This window comes from Anolis sagrei, chromosome 1, assembly GCF_037176765.1.
Source record: "Anolis sagrei isolate rAnoSag1 chromosome 1, rAnoSag1.mat, whole genome shotgun sequence".
Taxonomy (NCBI): Eukaryota; Metazoa; Chordata; class Lepidosauria; order Squamata; family Dactyloidae; genus Anolis; species Anolis sagrei.
The window spans coordinates 148,684,743-148,700,637 of NC_090021.1; the positions used below are offsets into that span (position 1 = coordinate 148,684,743).

The 15,895-nt window shown below is 41.5% G+C and overlaps 1 protein-coding gene across 2 annotated transcripts; it reads left to right on the forward strand.

Annotated features, from left to right (window-relative positions):
* The first annotated feature begins 440 nt into the window (after window positions 1-440).
* On the forward strand, window positions 441-13,923 carry TDRD6 (tudor domain containing 6). 2 transcript variants are annotated; one of them, XM_060785327.2, is made up of 4 exons: window positions 441-5,991; window positions 9,204-9,322; window positions 9,447-9,536; window positions 13,614-13,923. In XM_060785327.2, exons 1-4 carry the CDS (start codon window positions 441-443, stop codon window positions 13,683-13,685), a joined length of 5,832 nt encoding a protein of 1,943 aa, XP_060641310.2. In that variant the 3' UTR covers window positions 13,686-13,923. The 2 variants fall into 2 exon arrangements, with proteins under 2 accessions (XP_060641310.2, XP_060641302.2); XM_060785319.2 differs by lacking the exon at window positions 13,614-13,923 and having other exon boundaries at window positions 9,447-10,182.
* Window positions 13,924-15,895: the final 1,972 nt, after the last annotated feature.

The following is a 15,895-nucleotide window of genomic DNA, read 5'->3' on the forward strand; positions in this document are numbered from 1 at the left end:
CTTCGAAGCCCGACCGTTGCCTCCCAACGAAAGCCCTAACGCGACTCCAGGTGGAGCTGTCACCCGGCCACTGAGGCGGGGCGTGAAGGAGGGGACACGGTGGCCGGTCCTGCGTGAGGCGGGAATCACGTCAGTGAGCGAGTGAGGCCCAGCGCGCGCTCTTCCTAGCCCAACGAGTGACTCCACAGCCCGCCCCCTCGCGCGAGGTTGAGAGGAGCGCGCGCTTCCCTTTGAAGTCCGAACGTTTCCTCCCACCGCCAGCCCTAACGCTCCTCTTCCAAGAAGAGCGCGCGCGCTCGTTGAGGAAACTTTTAAAGCGTGCCTGTTGCCTCCTCCGGCTGGGGCGGGGCGCGAGGGCGAGGCGGGGTCACGTGCCGGGCTCTGTGTGAAGCGGGAAGGGCGTGGGTGGGCGGGCCCGGGTGTCGTCGTCGTCGTCGGCCATGTGCTCGGCGTTGCCCGCGGCCGGCGCCTGGCTGTCGCTGCGCGTCTCCTTCGTGGAGGTGCACCCGGTGGGCCCGCTGGTGAGGCTGTGGGGGACCTGCGGGGAGCCGCGGCGGCGGGAGGAGTACGAACGCCTGGCCCAGGAGGTGCAGGCCAAGGCCGGGCCCCGGCTCTCTGCCGCCTCCTCTGCGCCGCTGGCCTCGGCCGAGCTGTGCCTGGTGGAGCGAGGCGGGCGCTGGCTGCGGGCCCGCGTGGTGGGCCGCTCCGCCGAGGAGTACCGCGTCTTCCTGCTCGACGAGGGCCGCACAGTGAGCGCCGAGCCGCAGTGCTTGGCCCGCGGGCCCGAGGAGCTCTTCGGCCTGCCCTCGGAGGTGCTGGGCTGCGTGGTGGCCGACCTGGTGCCCGCGGGCTTCCCGAGGAGCTGCGTGGGGTGGCCGCCGGCCGCGCACTACTTCCTGTCTCGCCTGCAGGGCCAAGAGGCCGCGGGCCTGGTGCGAGAGGTGCTGCTCACCGAGGGCCTGGTGGTGCTGGAACTGCCCTGGCTGCTGGCCCAGATGCAGCCCTACGGCATGGCAGGCGTGCTCCCCCCTGCCGCTTTCCGCGCCCTGCTGCAGGCCTCCCTGACCCCTCCGGCGCCTGCCTTGCCCTCCTTGGCACCACCTCCTCCGCCGTCACCTCTGCCTCCTGCTTCCCAGCAGAACCCCGAAGCCACCAGCTTCTTCTACCCCCGACTGGAGCTCAACGTGACGGAGCCCGTCGTGGTCACCCAAGTCTCCGACCCCCACCGCGTGTACTGCCAGTTGCGTAGCTTTTCCAAGGAGATCCAAGTCCTCTCGGAAGGCATGTGCCAAGCTTTCCGGGAGAGCCGCCAAGAGGAGCCCTTGCCCAAGCCGGGCTCCCCCTGCGCGGCCCGAGGCGTCGACGGCTGCTGGTACCGCGCCCTGCTCCTGGAGACCTACCAGGGAGGCGATCCCGAGGCACAGCCGGGAGCCGCCGCCCAAGTCATCTGCGTGGACTATGGCAGGAAGGAGTTTGTCACCCAAAGGTACCTGCGCCACTTGCCGGCGGAATATTTCCGCATGCCTGTCATGACCTACCCGTGTTCCTTGCAAGGCATTACGGATGGAGGGGTCGGCTGGTCCCGTTCGCAAATCAGCCAACTGAAGACGCTGCTGCTAGGGAAGGTGGTCCAAGCACGAATCGAAGCCTATTGCCCTTTTGAACACCTTTACTACGTCACTCTGCACGGGGAAGATGGCCACAATCTGAATTGCCTCTATGGAGTGCAGGCCCATTGTTTGGCACAGAGTTTTCTGCACAGCACTCAAGAGTACACCTCTGAATTAATGACCGAACTGATGAGTGCCAGTTCCCAGAGCAAGACAGAAAAACTTGGCTCTTTACTGGACGTGCTGTCCACACTTACTGCCGCCCCACTGCCTGTGGTGCATCTGAAGGCAGGGGAATACCACAGTGTTCAAGTGACCTTTCTCCATGACCCTACCGATTTTTGCGTGCACCTCCAAGAGCATCGCCAGCCCCTCTGTCGTCTGAAGCAAAATTTGCATGATTTCTACTCAACGACCAAGAAACTGGAAGGGGTTCTGCTTGAACCCAAGCCAGGTTCACTGTGTTGTGTTATGTTAAAGGAGAACTCGTATCACCGTGCTCTTGTCACCAGAGTGGAGGGGAAAGGCGTTGAAGTATATTTAGTGGACAAGGGGAACTCTGAAATTGTGGATTTGTACAAAGTGAAAGAACTGCTTTCCCAGTTCAGAGAACTTCCTGCGGTGGCTCTCAGATGTACATTAGCAAATCCTTCCCCGGGTCAAGTGTGGAGCGTAAATGCCATTGATTATTTTAGAAAAGCTGTTCTGAGCAAGGAATTGGTCATCAAAGTCCTAGGCATGCAAGGAACCATCTATGAAGTAGAACTTTTTGATTATGCCCTGAAAGGGGAAAATAACCTAGGCAAAATTATGTCCCAGGGAATATATTCTAAGCATGATGAGAAGGTGCAAGTAGAGAAACATCACAAGGTGATTGATCAGTCTAACAAGGGCGCTTGCTATTTATACCACAGAGGAGTTGCAGAAAAAGATTGCAATGTTTTTCCAAATCCTTCCGCCTGCAATCTACAAAACTACTCTGAAATAACACCAGGACTTTATTGTGAAGAGCAGCTAGAAGTTGGGAGTACAGTAGATGTGATAGTATCCTATACAGAATGCCCCAGTATCTTCTGGTGTCAATTAGCTCAAAACTCCCACGACCTAAGGGCTCTTATGGCTCAAATTCAGGATTATTGTGCTCATTCAGTACAGCCTCTTGACTGGCCGATTCCTGTCTGTCTGGCAAAATATTCTGAAGATAACAAATGGTATAGGGCCCTTATCATTAGTGAGGTAAACTCTGCAGAAGAGGTGGAAGTTGTCTACGTTGACTATGGAAATAAAGAACATGTTTCACTAAAGAATGTCCGTGCAACAAAGGAAGAGTTTATGAAAATGAAAGCCCAGGCTTTTAGATGTAGCCTTTACAACTTAATTCAACCAAAGGGTCAGGATCCTTTTGTTTGGAGCGAAGAAGCTACTGAAGCTTTTCAGGAATTTTTGGATTCAGCAAACAAAACACAACTAAAATGCACTATATTTGCTTTGGCATCATTAAACAGTACAGATCTCTTTAATATTGTGGATTTAATTACACCATTTGAAAGTGCCTGCCATTTTTTAACAAGAAAAGGTTTAGCCAGATCGGTGCATCCTCATACATTTCTGATATCATCGGTTCATCTCCTCTCATACTATCATTCAACCCATGATATCAAAATAGGAAGTGAAGAAAAAGTTTATATTACTCATGTCAAAGATCCTTGTTTCTTTTACTGTCAGCTTGCTAGAGATGCCGATGTTCTGGAACAGCTAACTAAAAATATTAGTAAGCTCAGTAAAAGCTGCCACCGTTTGCAAACATCACAGGCCCCTGGAAGTGTGTATCTTGCAAAGTTTACAGATGGCTGCTGGCATAGGGCAGCAGTAATTTCTGCAAAAGCGAACAAAGAGGTTTTCTTTGTTGATTATGGGAATACACAGTTATTGAAGAATGAAGACCTGGTTGTAGTACCAAATGATGCTTTTGAGATACTTGTCTTGCCAATGCAAGCCATAAAATGCTGTCTGTCTGACGTTCCTGCTAAGGTATCAAAAGATGCTGCTGTGTGGTTTGAAAAAAGTATTCAAAATAAGCTCTTAAAGGCTTTGATTGTAGCAAAAGAACCTGATGGGAAACTAATAGTTGAACTATATGATGGTAAAATAAAAATAAATGCAAAGTTGAAAGAAGTGATGGGTTTGCGGGGCAGCCAAGGGATTTTCCAATATGCTAGAAATGAAGCAGTTTTAGCTAAAAATTCACCCAATAGAGAATCACAAACTGAAAAAAGACCATCTTTGATAAGTACTGTTAAACCTGTTTCAGAGATCAAGAGGTGGAGCACTGAAAGTAAGGAAATATTGGATAATACGAAACATGGTTTTTGGAATAAAGAAGGAAGACAAGTGCAGCAGAAAACAGAAAAGAAGATGACAAGATTTCCTGAGCTACTGGAAAGAACTGACAAAAATGATAATGCACCAGGTTCAAAGTGCAGTAACTCTGTACCTCTGAAAAGAGAGAAGAAACCTAGTGATGACCAAACAAGTCAAATTAAAACTAAGATGTGCTCTTCATTTAAAAATATATGTGATCTACCTCAAAAAAATATAAAACCTGGTTTTAAAACATCAGTGTATATTTCTCATATAAATCATCCTTCTGATTTTTATGTTCAGCTAGTAGAAGATGAGCCTATGCTTAACAGCATTTTAGAGAAATTGAACAATTCTGGAAGAACTGAGAGCTTAACTGAGGAGCAGCTTCATATTGGGGACTTAATGTGTGCAATGTTTTCAGAAGATGGCATGTGGTATCGAGCTGTGGTCAGTGAAAAGCCTTCTAGTGACTTGGTGACTGTTCAGTTCATTGATTATGGGAACACTGCAGTAATTGGTATCGGCAAAACCGGGAGACTCCTTGAAGAATTTTCATCATTCCCAGTGATGAGCATTCATTGCTCACTGGGTGGAGTTAAGACCCCTCACCATGTTGAATGGACACAGGAAGCAATACTTTATTTTTCTGAAAGAGTACTTGAAATTCAAATGAACGGTGAATTTGTGGAGAAAAGTGAGGGCAAATGGGAAATTATTCTTAGTGATGAAAAAGGAAATATAACAGCGGATTTGATTCATGATCACCTTACAGACAAAAAGCCTCTGTTGGGGGAAACATTAGACAAAAAAGAGAATGAGATTAATTTGATAAACCTAGATGACGATGTTTCAGATGAGTATAGCAAACCTTCATATGTATCAGAATCCAGGTTCTTCCACTGGACAATACCTGAAATAGGTCAAACCCTGAGAGCATTTTCGATAATTGCAAAGGGCCCAGATTATTTTTGGTGTCGGTTTACTGAGATAGGAAATAATGATTCAATGGAAAGAGAACTTCAGATAGCTGGAGAACTTGAAGGAATGTGTGTAGATTATATTCAAAGAGGTTGCCCCTGTCTAGTAAAGTATAGTAAAGATGGTACATTTTATCGTGCAGTTGTTAGCAATTTTGAAGAGAACACGCTGACAGTCGTTCATATCGATTATGGAACTGAGGAATGTGTTAATACAGAAATGATCAGGCACATTTCTGCTGAACTGTTGGCAATGCCACCTCAAGCATTTCTGTGTTGTCTCTTCGGATTTAATGCAGAAAACGGTTCGTGGACTGAAGGAGTAAATAAGTTCTTCTGTGATAAAGTAGCTGACTTATCATTCGAAGTTATAGTTGTAGACAAAAGACCCCATTGCCTTCTTGAAATTCCTGTCTTTATTGTTAAGCTGGAATGTGAAAACATAAGCATCAATGAGCAAATGAAATCATTTTGGAAATATAACTGTGAGGACAGTGGCTCAACTTCAACAAATATTCACAGTCCTAAAGATCAGGTCAAGGATACAGAAGAGAATTCAAATACTGTAGTATTTGAAAAGGAACCATTTTGTTCATTAGTGACTCCCTCGACTACTTGTGATTTAGAAGATTTGCTAAGTTATTCAGAACTGTTAAAACCTGAAAGTCCTAGTTTAGCTGATGATGGGAACAGAATATTAGTGGAAAGGGTTTCATTAACTCCACCCTCCTGTCAAACCAGGCATGACTGTACAGCCTCTGAAGAGTTGCCTTCAGATAACTCAGAAGATTTATCAGACTTCATAACTCTTTCACCAGATGATAATATTCAGATGCCAAAGATAGAGGTGTTAGGGGGGCCTTCATTTGACAGCATTGTGGGGTTGCAAGCAGCTGACAACCCCATCTTGGATGACAAACCACAACAGAGATCAACACTGGGTTTACTTGAAGTGCCACCTGTGAAAGAAGAGTTAGAACAGCATCCTTTGAGTAATACATTACTGGATGAACAAGTTGAAACTTCAAGCTGCAATACAAGTAAGTCACATAATCACAGAATTTTAGAGTTTGAAGGGACCACAAAGGTCATCTAAAGCACTCCTGAATGGATAGATAAAACACTCCAAAAAGATGCCCAACTAATTGCTGTTTACCTCAAAAGGTGCATCTGCATTGTAGAAATAATACAGTTTGACACTTTAACTGCTGTGACAGTATTCTGGAATCAGGAGTTGTGGCAAGGTTTTCAGCTTTCTCTGCTCAAAAAATTATTCGCTTTGACAATTTTAATTAGGCAAAATAACTGTTGAAGTAGTGGCTAGGAAGGATGAACATTGTTTTCTAGTGATCGTCCCCATTTAATAGTATTTATCAAACGGAAATGTACATGTGTTTGAACTTTAATTTTCCCTCTAAAAAGTTCATGGCAAAAGTGTTGTTTAGTAGATTCTGAAACTGGGTTTGGGTGGGTCTCAATGACTTCCCAGAACCACCTTCCTTGATTTCCCCTGTACATAGTTGGCCTGACAAACAGCACAACTTTGCAAATGGATGGGAATCTGGAGGAAAGGAAAATGAAACAGAGCAGGGCGATTATTGGGTGACAGAAGGAGATTTAAGCCTTGGAAGAAGATTCTGGGAAGGTTCTAGCACTGAGGCTCACCTGAAGTTGATAGTACCGCCTCTGCCTCAGGAAAATGATGTGGTTTGGGGCAGTGATGTCAAGAAATCTGCTTGTCCAGGGAGCTGGAAGAACAAGGTAAACATGAGCAAAATGATCAAAAAATATGAGGCTTGGGATGTGGAAGTTTTTTCTATAGAAGAAGGGCCACAGATGTCTATTAAGGGGACAAACATTCAAATGTGTGAGAATGATAAGAAAGGAAATAGTAAGCATTAGTAATTTGGGGGGGGGGGGAGTATTATAGATGAAGTGAAAGCAAAAGAAAGCGTGTTAAGTGGTTGTTGTCGGGTATGAAACAAGTTAATAAAAAGCAGTGTAAAAAGAAGAAAAGTGTCAGGATGTGACTAAGAATGTTTCAAGGGATATAAGGGATTGGTTGGGCGAGGAAAACCACTGGGTCAACTAATTCACTCCAAAACCAACATCTGTACTTAACTTGAAGGCAGACTGGAACTTCATGCTGTAAAATTTTAGCAGTTTCCTACAAGGAAATAATAATTATCCTTAAGTGCCAGTGTGTCAAAGTTCATTTTCATCTTTCAGAGCTTTATTGCTGGCAGACTTCATTTTCTCCATTTTCTCAGTGATGTCACATCTTTTAGAGTTCCTGCTGTATGGCATCTATTTGCTTTCTGGGATTCATCCCATATTTTTTTCCTGTGTTGCCTATTTCTGTCGAACTGGTATTCCAAACTATACCATACTTCCAAGGCCCAGTCCCTTAAAGTCCATTATATTCGTCATATATTATTTTTGTTTATAGGTACTAAACGGTTGGATGATATTGCAAGGTTCTAATTTCCTTTTTGCAGAGAGGATGTTAGCAGCTATATATATTCAACCCCCCCCCCTTCCCAAAAAAACACTATTCACCTACTCACTTTTGCTATTCTACAACCTCCAAGGAACAAAACAAAACAAAAAAGAGTCCTGTCTCATGCATAGTATCATCCACAGTATTTGTGCTGTTTTGGCAATGGTGTATGTAACACAAATGCAAAGAAATAACTATACAAATTGCCATAGTTCTATAGATGCTGCTTGTAAATTGACAGAGAAGTATTCATCTTCTGAAAATACAACTGAGAAATACTGATACAGAATTGTAGAGTTGCAAGAGACCACATGGCCCATCCAGTCCAATCCCCTGCCATGCAGGAAAAAGCACAATCAAAGCACTCTTGACAGATGACCATCCCGCATCTGTTTAAAAGCCTCCAAAGAAGGAGCCTCCACCACAGGCTGAGGCGGTGAGTTCCACCATTGAACAGCTGTTGTGGTCAGTGAAGTTCTTTCTAACGTTCAGGTGAAATCTCATTTCCTGTAATTTGAACCCATCATTCATGGTCCTAGTTTCCAGGGCAGCAGAAAACAAGCCTTCTTTCTCTTCCTTATGACAGCCTTTCAAATATTTATACATGGCTATCATGTCTCCTTTCAACCTTCTCTTCTGCAGCCTAAACATACCCAGCTCTTTAAGCTGTTTCTCATAGGGCATGGTCTCCAGACCATTTTAGTTGCCAGTTTGTCAGTATCTTTCTCGAAATGTCGTGTCCAGAATTGGAGACAGTATTGAAATAGCCTATGTTACTGTATAGGGACCCTAACATGTGTAATTTAATGTTAATGTGTGCAATGGCAGTACAATTTTATGTTAAATGTTATTTTCTTTGGTCAATCCGGTTTGTGACTCTTTAGATTTGCTTTGTATTCTATTATTATAGAACTACTTCATAAAATTAACCATTTATCATCCTCATGCAATGTCTCGAATCCTGTTGATTAGTCTTACCTAGAGTAGACCCATTCAGTCAATTGTAAGCACAGTATACATAAGTAGACTCCATTGGATTAAATTGTGTTTCAGTAGTTGTGGCCAACAATAGGATTCCAGAAATTTTAGTCAAAATAATTGAACCAAAAAGCTTGGTCAGCTTATCTGTGGATTAGTATCAGTACTATTCCTTAATGTTTATCAAGAACTCTTACTATAGTGGCAAAATGCAAAAGCTTACTCCATCCTGGGAGAGCCTAAAAGAAGTACTGACTTCCCCTGTACTTTCTCCAGCATGGCACCACATCTGTCCTTTTTGAAAGCATAAGCTGGAAAGTTGTAATGGTAGCAACAAGAGATAGTTAGCATCTTGAGATGGTGCTGCTACTTCTCCCTCTGCTGAATTACCTTTGACTTATCCACAAGTAATTTCAAAATCCATAATTTTACATTGTGAGATACCTTATATATGGGACCCAGTTTAAAGACAAAATACTTTTTTTCATGAAACAAAATGTGTGTACACTAAATTATCAGAAAGCAATGGTGTCATTTTTTTTCAGCCACTTTGTAGACATTTTTGGATTTTGGGGTATTCAAGATTTCAGAAATCCAGAGAAGGGATGATCAACCTCTATTCATTTTTCAGTTTTAAAGAAACAACAAAATGGGAGCTCTGAAATGTGTCAGAACTGTTTAGGGATTGCCACTCTTAACTGGAGGTGGCAGTCCTGTTATTTAAGTGGCTTATATACTTACAAAAATAAAAGCGCTGAAAACTTTGTTTTACAGAAAAAGAAGAAAATACTTCCAATTTAAAGGGATTTGATATTGGTTCCAAATGCATGGTTTGGTCGAACACTCAGTGGTACAAGGCTAAGATTCTAGACGTATCTCTTGAAGGAACAAAGGTAAGAAGACTTGAATGTATTGAATTAGCCACAACTCCTTGGTTCTGTTAGTAGTATTTGACTAGTATATAAAGTGGTGGAATTGTTTTATGTCCATGGCTGAAAGGTGTATTTTTATTTAAAGGTCTTGATTCTTTCAACTGGGAAAGAAGAGATAGTCAATCCAGTAGATGTATGGAACTGGATTCCTGAACTGGATCCAAGTCCAACTGAGGTACAGTCCTTCTTGAAAATTCAGAAAATATTCCTTTGTTATTTAAAAAAGGGAGGAATGGAGTGGGAAGAGAACAAAATGTGACAGCATCTTTAAGACTGATTTTTGTTTTAGCAAGTTCTGTGGGTTTTCAGATGCAGTACCTAGTGGTATTAAGGACTTAAAATAATCATATATGCAATTTTGGATAGGGCAGTACAAAATATGATAGGATACAGAAAATAGCTGCCATGTTTCTTGTCCTAAATTTTAAAGGAGTGAGCAAGATGATACATATATTTCAGATCTTTACAGTGCTCATTTTGTGCTGATATGTGAAAGCAGTAAATCTGCTAACCAAAAGTGAGTTTCTCTGAGTTCAAAACAGAAATTTCTTTGTGTTATATGTGCAGTAGCAAGGACTCCTGTATTCTTAGGTGTAGTGTGCCATGAAGCCATTGTCAGTTCATACCTTTGCTAAATGATTGCAATGTATGAATATAATTCAATTTGGTAGTTTCTCTTTCTAGTCTTCTTTTGTAATTCCCACAACCTGTAAATCCCTTACTGTATCTTCAGGAAGGTGAAAATGTTCTGCAACTGGTCTTTTGGTTTGGCCATTTCTGTTGTTGGATTTGTTTCAATTGGTCCTTTTAGATCAGTGACTTCCAATTGGTCCTTTTAGATCAGTTGGGTTTGTTTCAGTTGGTCCTTTTAGATCAGTGATTTTTTTTTACCAGGGACCACTCTCCAACATTATTACCAAAAGGATTATGAATCAGTTTTTGGTCAGCTTTAGATTTGGTTTGGTTATTTGGGGTGCTGATTCAAAAAATTGCATTGGATGGACCACATCAGCTCTAGTTTCTGATACAGAACATGCCATCCAGTAATTGTCATCTGCTCGCCCACAGAAAACCATATTTGAAAAATCTAGAGCTGATGTGGTAGAAGTAATCTTTCGTGGGTAGTCAGCTTCTCCCCTCCTGACATCCCCATTGAGGGTTTCACGAGACCAGTCACTCTCGTTGCCTCATGGTTTCGAAGCAACAGTGTAGTAATGATGAGGCCACGGACCATATTTTTGTTCTTGCAGACCACTGGTGGTTCATGGACCACAGGTTGGGAAAGACTTTTTTAGATAGAGACTGGCCCCTGTAATATTTCTCTCACAGTAGTAGATGATGAGACAGTATTCATGAAAGTGACTGGTTGTTTACAATTTGAAGGTCAATAAAGATCTGCCCCCAAGAGCTTGTGAGAGGGCTGTGTTCTGCAGAATTGATTGTAGCTCATTGACAGTGCACTTGAGTAGTCTCATCTGGGAACTGAAGGTGAACATGGGTGTCTGATCAATGTGTGGTTCTCATATGTCTTGCAGTAGATTGCTCCTAGTTTAAAATCTTGCCTTGCTATTGTAGTTTGAGAAATAACTATTGTAAATCCAAGAGTTTTGAGTTTCTGTCTTGTGGCTCTGAGCATATAAAGTATCAGAGGACTTGGCTTGGTAGTGTGTTCTGGGTAGAATATAAGCATGAATTTTCAGTAGGAAATGATATTTAAAAGTGCATTGTGCAGTTTCGTAGTGGTAGCATGAAACTAAATTATTTGGATTGTTCTAAAATCAGATTGCCAGTAGGCTACAAGTTGCTAAAATCCTGATAGATTAAAAAAAATTGGAATGGCCCTTTCTACGAGTTTGGATCATGTGATTTTAATGTTTTTATTTTGTGTTTTTAATTTTTATGATTTCATGTTTAAATGTCCTCTTACCTTATGGTGAATTGTCCTATTGAATTCATGCTTAGTTATATGCTGTTAGATTTATGCATGTAAGGCATTGAATTTTGCCATTATTTTCGTAAACTGCTTTGAGTCGTTCCCCCCCCCCCCCAGAAGTGAGGAAAGCGGTATGTAAATATTGTAAATAAATAATAAATGTAATAGTTTCAGTGTTGCATAGAAGTCCAGGAAACTAGAGTTCAAATCTCTGCCCAGCCATCAAAACCTACTGATATATATAGTATTTTTTTCAGCCTTAGGGGAAGGCAATGGCCCCTCTGAAAAAAAAAACTTGCTAAGAAAATTCTAGAGTAAGATAACTGTAAGTTGGCATCACCTTGATGGCACATAAAACTATATATGTGTATAGCTGAAGCACTTGCAAGCTTTCTTTTTTACCTTCCTGCAGTACCTTTCACATTTTTCTTTTTTCTACTGTGTTGATTTTCTCAGGGGTTTGTGTGCTTTGTATTCTAAAACATCATGAAAAGTGAAAGTGTTATAGAAATACTAATTGTCTTTTACCTGTTTTCATATAAATTAAATATAGTCAAAAGCTTCAGGTCCTTTATCACATCATCTCATAGTTTCTTGATCAAACATGGGAATCCCTAATTTCTCAGAGAACATGACTTCTCCAACAAATGTTGTACAAAGTCCCAAGAAATTTCCATCTTTCATTCAGTCCTGAAGTTAGAATGAACAATCCCAGCTAGTATTTCTCCACTATCTGGAGACTCCACTATCTGGAGTCTTATCACTCTTATCAGCATCAATCTTTCACAATGTAGTTTCTCCTGTAGTTAAAATAAAGTCCCATCTATCCACAAAACTACGTCCACATATTCTTCTAATTAAAGGTCAAGATAAAGGTAAAGGTTTTCCCCTGACATTAAGTCCAGTCATGTCCAACTCTGGGGGTTGGTGCTCATCTCCATTTCTAAGCCGAAGAGCTGGCATTGTCCGTAGACACCTCCAGGGTCTTCTGATTGAACCCCTGAGCTTAAGACACATACTCTGAGTGCTTCATTACAAAAAGTCAACTTGATGAAGTTCTGTTCATCCATTTTGATTTATGAGTCCAGCATTTTTAAAAGCATTAAAGAAACAGGTTTCCAACTTGAGACCATCACATCAAAACTGCTACATTTCATAGGAAGAGTGAAAGATGTCACTCCTTTAGTCCTTTGCCATTTGTTCTGTGTGTACTCATGAGTAAACAAGAGCAACAAGAATGCTAGATCCTTGCTCCTTCTGTAATGGAATGTGAGTTTTGCCAGCCGGAAATTTTGCTCACTGTGAAAACTCTTTGCTGCAGGGTGACAATGAAGCCCATTAGCCTGCCATTCTAAAGATGATCTGTTTTTAGGATCAAAGAGGGAAGAAAGTAAAAATGGTGTCAGTTTCATTGATCTCCACCAAGTTTCTGGAGATCTAGGAAGTGACAGCGCCACTTTACTCCAGGCTGAAGAGCTTTGTTGCCCTCCTGCCCCTCCCCAGGTCAATAAAGGGCTTGGCAGTGTGCTGTGGCACATGAGATTTCAGTGTTTGGGAGTGCGAGACAGAAATCCATGGAAGGAGTGTGAGACTGAGCTCATGTGATGTAAGACCCAGGCCTGTTTCTCCACTAAGTTCTAATTCTCCAGTATATGCCCCATATAGAGAGACAATATGGTGTATAGAGTCAGAGTGTCAAACTAGGACACTGGGAGACTAGAATCAAGCTCCCCACTCCCCAGTTCAGCAATGGAAATTGAATGGGTGATTTGGGGCAAGGGCATTTTCAGGAAGGAAAAAGCAGAGAAACTCGCTCTGCACCAATTCTGCCATGAAAACTTCACAGGTTTATTGTAGGGGTGCCATATTTACCAGAACATACAGAACAGTAATGTTTTAACAACCATTTGAATGCGATTTCCTGCTTCTTGGCAGGGGGTTGGACTGGATGGCCCACGAGGTCTCTTCCAACTCTTTTGATTCTGTGATTTCAGTTATTGTCTCTCAATTCTTTAAAAGAAATAAAAAGTTCTGATAATAAATAATTACCGTAGATGGTTTTCAAAAGCAGTGGTGCTAATGGAATTTCCTTGCTATGGTCCATTTATTACAATTGTTGAATCTTGTTATAAAAATAACTTTTATATTCAGAAAGGAAGTAGGAAGGATTCTTCTTTAATTAATCCTCCTTGCTAGTGGTAGCAGTTCATTTAGTGTCGTACTATAAAGTGTGTAAATAAGGTAGAAAATGTATACTTGCTTTAATATGAATCTATACAACTAGTTGTGTTGATTTAAAATATCTCTTTTTTTGGACAGGAAGAAGCAGCTACTAGTTTAAATGAAAGCGATTCTCTTTGTGACAACTATGCAAAAAATACATCGGCATAATGGATTCATATTTCACTTAGATTTTCTCTCAGTTTGATATTGACATTATGAGTCAATGGACTAACTGTTCAGATGATGAACATCTTGCACTACTATTTGTTGTATTGAAAATCTCATTGGTTAAAAACTTGGGACTTGTTTTGGAAAGAATATGATTTAATTTGTTTTTGAGTGAAGTTTATTTAAAAGCATTTTGAAAGCACTATGGGTATATATGAAAGTGTTACTTTTTGTTTAATGTAGCAAAAATAAAGTTTGTTTAGAGATTTTTCCCGCTTCATTTTTTGCTTAATGGAAAGACTGTGTTCTTAGCAGTGATAGATTATGTACCTTATGGATCATAGGTAGCAGCATGTGACCATTTAAAAACCTTTACAAGTAACTAGGTAATGTTTGTTAGATTTTGAATGCAGAAGCATAATCAGTTGTTATGCTTTTGCCTATATGGGGTTTTATTTTAGAGAAAACTATTTGAGGGAAAATATTTATACTAGCAAAAAAAAAAAAAAAGAGCTTTCCACAGTAGGGAAATACATAAAGATAGCACTGATGAAATTGTTTTCTATTTCCGTTGCTAACTTTGCAGAAGCTTACCATCTTTGGGTCCAGTATCTGGGATTTTTACAACTGCCACGTGTTGACTAGTTGACAAGTGCTGTGCCACTGAAGTAACTGATAACACTAAATGGGTTTTGCCTGCATCTGTGGCTGGCATCTTCAGAGGTTCTATGATGGCCATACAGCCCAAAAAACTCACAGCAGCCCAGCGATTCCAGCCATGAAAGCCTTCAACAATACATAGCATAGGTTGTCTAAGGCTTCATGGCCGGAATCACTGGGGTGTTGTGTGGTTTCTGGGCTGTATGGCCATGTTCTTAGCAGCATTTTCTCCTCATATTTCTCCTCCATCTGTGGCTGACATCTTCGCTGGATTCTCTGAAGATGCCAGCCACAGATGCTGGCAAAACATCAGGAGAAAATGCTGCTAGAACATGGCTATACAACTCGGAAACCACACAACACCCAATAGCATAGATTGCAGCAGTTTCCTCACTATCCATACCCAGTAACGTTACATAGCTACTGAAACAAAATTCTGGCCTCCTCAAAATTCCTCAGCACTGTGGGGGTATAGTTTTGGAGTGAAGGTCTTCTCCACATCAGCTTGATATCAGGGAAATGAAACCATAAAGAAAAACCTGTCTGGGGGCTCCATAACAGGCAAAAAAATACTCTTTAGGTCAGGGGTCCTCAAACTTTTTAAACAGAGGGCCTGGTCACAGTCCTTCAAACTGTTGGGAGAGCTGGATTATAATTTGGAAAAAAAATGAATGAATTCCTATTGCACATATCTTATTGTACACTGCACATATCTTACTTGTAGTGCAATAACACTTAAAAACAATACAATAATTAAAATGAAGAACAATTTTAACAAATATAAACTTATTAGTGTTTCAATGGGAAGTGTGGGCCTGCTTTTGGCTGATGAGATAGGATTGTTGTTAATGTGCTTTCAAGTCATTTCAGACTTAGTAAATGACCTTGGAGGGCTGTATCCGGCCCCCGGGCCTTAGTTTGAGGACCCCTGCTCTAGGTAGTGAGGGTTATCGATACAAACCAATAATTTGTCTCAGTTTTCCAAACCCCGTATGGGAATAGTGATTATAGAAAAGACAACAGCTCAAGGTCAGTCATGTCTTGCAGAACTTGCTCCAATTTTTAAGTGCCCTTCTACTGGAACAATATATCAACTTAAAAGGTTGAAGATTGGGAACCTTTAATTCAAGGCAAGTTTTTTTTCTTCTTTTCCAATTATGTTTGGCTAATCTCAGAAGAAAATAGAAAAGCCAGCTTTTTCGCTGGCTAGCACCTTCCCCCTCCCTTGGAATTCTGAAAAGAGGAAGACTGAACCGCAAATTAAAAAAACAAAAAACACTTGGATGACATTTCTTAACAACCCCAAAGCCCACGATGAACATGAAATGATCAGAACTATAAAGACCGTAAATAAATCAACTAAGGGAAGTAATTAAAAAGACAAAGAGAAAGGAAGAAAATTGTCCCCATTAGAAGAAGAGATAAGCCAACAAGTGAATCAATTACAATATTTGCTGGCAGAAAATAAAATTGTACCACTTTCAATATTTTACTCTTACTTTACTGTTTATGAAAAACACTGAAAGATGTTGAAACACCAGATTTTTTCA

Bases quoted from the DNA above. Each gene is read 5' to 3' on its own strand.
- TDRD6 (XM_060785319.2), top strand. From the start codon at position 441: ATGTGCTCGGCGTTGCCCGCGGCCGGCGCCTGGCTGTCGCTGCGCGTC. The intron at 5,992-9,203 runs GTAAGTCACATA...TTTGTTTTACAG, and splicing joins AACTTCAAGCTGCAATACAA to AAAAAGAAGAAAATACTTCC. The intron at 9,323-9,446 runs GTAAGAAGACTT...TTTTATTTAAAG, and splicing joins TATCTCTTGAAGGAACAAAG to GTCTTGATTCTTTCAACTGG.